We start from the raw sequence: 3,824 nt of genomic DNA on the forward strand, positions 1-3,824 counted from the left end.
CATGCCCACTGTTGCAAAGCCCACAGCTGCAACACCACGGCAGTGATGCCCACGACTGCAATACCCCCTGTTGCAGAGCCCACGGTCACACCACCACGGCAGCAATGCCCACTGCAGCAATGCCACAGCACGGTGCCCACGGCGGTGACGCTCCCACTGGTGCCGCACAAGGCGAGGGCAGGAGGGTCCCCCCAGCACCCACCCCATCTCACCTGTGCCTGATAGATACTCCCAGGATCCCTTGGTCCTAATCCCACGAAGGAACGGTTCGCAGGGGGCGTGCCTGGTGCAGAGTAGGCTGGGGAACAAACGAGAGCCGATTAACCGGGCTGTGGGTGGCACTGCCATCAACCCCCCGCTGCAGGGACGGGCGTCCCGGGCACCCGGAGCTGGGTGACGTACCCAGCCCCACGGCAGAGCCGCTCGGCACGGTGCCACGCAGCGCCCACCATGGGATGGGGTCCGGCACTGGGACCCCACAGAGGTGGTGACAGCGAGCTCTGTCCCTCTTGGGACAGCCAGCTTGTGCCTGGGGGGGACTGGCACTGCCCAGCCCCCCTCCCCGTGGCCGCGATCTCAGGCCACGAGCTGTGCCTTTATCACATCCCACCATGAAACGTTAATGCCACGAACACTTTGCACCCACGCTCCGGCTGCTGGCTCCTGGGGACAGCATCCCGCGGGGCTGCCAGCAGCGTCCCCTTGGCGCAGTGACACGGGGACGTTCCCCACCACAGCGCACCCAAAACCCCACAGCCCCACGCGCCGAAATCCCCAGGAACAGAACACAGGGGGCTGAGCTCATTATCGGCCGCCACTAACGAAGCGCAAGTGTCGACATCTGGGGGGGCTTGGCCAGCCCTCCTGTTCCAGCATCACCCCGCAGCCGGTGGGGACCCTGCTGTACGGGCCCCCCCCCCCCGAGCCCAGCGCCGCACCGTCCCCGCAGCACCGCACCGCTGGGGAAACCGAGGCACGGAGAGGCCCACCCCGGGCTCACGGCTCCGTCGCCTTGTCCTGCTCCGCCGGCCTCCCGGGGGGGGCCACGAGGCTCCTGCCGGTCCACGGGACCAACTCCGAGCCCCCCACTCCCCGGGGGTGGGAAGAACGGGGCGCCGTGCGCCCCTCGTCGCCCTGCCCGAGACCTGGCAAACTCGTGGCACGCATCCCGGAGGAGGTCGGGGGCCGGCGGGTGGGCGGGCGCCGCGGGGGTGCTTACTGGGTGACGTCGGTGAGGTCGTCCCTCCCTCCGAAGTTGTCGTGGCGGATTTGGTGTCAGGAGAGACGGCCAAGCGGGGCATGCCGGGGGGAGGTGGCGGTGCCAGCATCTGCGTGGGCAGGTAGTGGCTGGGCACTTTCACTTGACCACTTCCATTTAACTGGGGACACAACACAGACACAGAACACAAAAAACAGCACAAAGGCATTAGGGAGGGCGGCGCGGCCCTCGGCGGCATGAGTTTGCTGGGTCTCAGAGCGGGCGGTGCCGGTGAGACCCCACCTGGGGGTCACAGGGTGGGGGCGTCACGCTGCCGGCCTCAATCCATCCTCCGCCAGCCCGGGTCTGCGTGGGAAGGGGGGCTGTGCCCCCCACCGTGGCGTCAGGGCCCGGGGGGGCTGGGCAGGGGGTCCCCAGGACCCTCTGTGTTCAGTGACGGAGCTGCGGTTTGCAGGGTCCTGCAGGATGCTGCAGGGATCAAGGTCACCACGGGTCTCAGTGCAAAGGGAGCCTGGTGCTGGGAGCTGGGTGCATGGGGTGCACGGGGTGCTGGGTGCACAGGGTGCTAGATGCATGGGGTGCACGGGGTGCTGGGTGCATGGGGTGCATGGGATGATGGATGCACGGGGTGCATAGGGTGCTGGCTGCACAGTGCACAGGGTTCGCTGGGTGCATGGGGTGCATGGCGTGCTGGATGCATGGTGCATGGGGTGCTGGGTGCACGGGGTGCACGGGGTGCTGGGTGCACGGTGTGCATGATGCATGGTGCATGGGGGTGCGGGGTGCATGGTGCATATGATGCACAGGGCGCTGGGTGTGCAGGGTGATGGGAGAATGGGGTGCATGCAGTGCTGGACACATAGGGTAATGGATGCTTGGTGCATGGTGCATAGGGCACATGGAGCACTGGGTGCACGGGGTGCACAAGGTGCTGGGTGCATGGAGTTCATGGGGTGCCAGCTGCATTGCACACGGGGTGCTGGGTGCATGGTGCTCAGGGTGCTTAGGGTGCATGGAGTGCTGTCTGCACAGTGCACAGGGTGCTGGGTACATGGAATGCATGGGGTGCTGGGTGCACGGTGCATAGGATGCACAGAGTGCTGGGTGTGCAGGGTGATGGGAGAATGGGGTGCATGGGTGCTGGGCACATAGGGTGCTGGGTGCATGATGCACGGTGCATAGGGGTGCACAGAGCACTGGGTGCATGGGGTGCACGGGGTGATGGGTGCACAGAGTGCTGGGTGAATGGCACGCTGTGTGCAAAGTGCACGGGGTGCTGGGTACACGGACTGCACAGGGTGCTGGGTGCACAGGATGCTCACAGCGCTGGGTGAACGGCACGCTGTGTGCACGCTGCATGGGTGCACAGGATGCTGGATGCATGGCACACAGATGCACACCCCCCCGAGGACAGGGTGCTGGCTACGTGCGAGTGCCGGTTGCAGGGGTTGCTGAGCGCACGGGGCGCGGGTTGCACGGCGTGCTGGGTGTACGGGGTGTGGGGTGTGAAGGCTGATGGGTGCACTGGGTGCGAGGCACATGTAGCATGCTGGGTGCGCGGGGTGCTGGGTGCACGGGGTGCTGGGTGCACGGGGTGCTGGGTGCACGGGGTGCTGGGTGTGCACAGGGCAGGGACGGGCGCACAGCAGGACCCCACCACCCCCAGGACCCCCAGCAGGACGCGGCGCGGCGCGGGCTGACGGGTCCCCGACTGCTGCACGGGCGCACGGACCGACGGGACACGGGGAGCTCCAGGACGGTGCCTCTCCGCAGACGCTCACACCCACGGCCCCAGCCCGGTGCCCCCCACCAGCCCCCTCCTCGTGACGGCTCAGCCCCACAACCCCGTCACCAACCACCCGAGCGCCGACTCCATTTCCGCACCGAACCAATGCCAACGCTCATCCGGGGCCGCGCCGCACCGCGTGCCGGGTGCCAGCACCCCACGACGTCACACCCCACGTCCCCCACTGCATCACACCCCACGTCCCCCGCTGCATCACACCCCACGTCCCCATGCGGCGACGCCACAAATCCCTGCGGCCACGCGATGATGATCTTGGGGACCGCGTCCCCGTGGGTTGGCCGTGTCCCCTCGGGGTGGCCGTGTCCCCTCGGGGTGGCCGTGTCCCCTCGGGGTGGCCGTGTCCCCGCGATGGGACCGGCGCTGGGATGTGGGACCCTTACCGGTCCGGGCTGCTGGTTGGACGGGTCGCAGGCCAGCGAGACGAGATCTTTCAGAGGGTCCTGCGGGTTGAGATGAGGCGGGTACCGGATGGCCGTGTGCGGGAAGTAGGTGGAGGCCGTCTGGGGGAGAATCGAGGTGGTGGGGAAATGCAGCGTGGACGAAGGGTGCGGGCTGCGAGCGATACCTGCAGGAAAAACGGGGACCAGGGGTGGAGGGAGGGGACGGCGTCACCGTGAGCCCGGGGAGGGGGGGGTTGCCCCGTGTCACCCCACAGCGCCGCGCGCCCCGTGCTCACCGCTGTGCACCGCGATGACGGGACGGTGGTGCTGCGTGAAGCTGCTCAGGCGGGGCGAGGAGTCCTGCGGCGAGGGGCTGTTGAAGGGCGATTTGTCCATCTCCGTCTTCACGCTGGGGGAG

General features: G+C 67.9%; 1 protein-coding gene across 1 annotated transcript in view; it reads right to left on the reverse strand.

The window, feature by feature from the left end:
* LOC110392100 (nuclear factor 1 C-type) overlaps window positions 1-3,824 on the reverse strand; it is a gene marked incomplete at its 5' end in the record, with an annotated part of 6,732 nt that extends 2,908 nt beyond the window's left edge. Inside the window, 4 exon segments of the mRNA XM_021384056.1 lie at window positions 213-298; window positions 1,220-1,379; window positions 3,407-3,591; window positions 3,703-3,824. Coding sequence (XP_021239731.1) covers window positions 213-298; window positions 1,220-1,379; window positions 3,407-3,591; window positions 3,703-3,824 — 553 coding nt within the window.

Source organism: Numida meleagris, unplaced genomic scaffold (genome assembly GCF_002078875.1).
Source record: "Numida meleagris isolate 19003 breed g44 Domestic line unplaced genomic scaffold, NumMel1.0 unplaced_Scaffold978, whole genome shotgun sequence".
Classification (NCBI taxonomy): Eukaryota; Metazoa; Chordata; class Aves; order Galliformes; family Numididae; genus Numida; species Numida meleagris.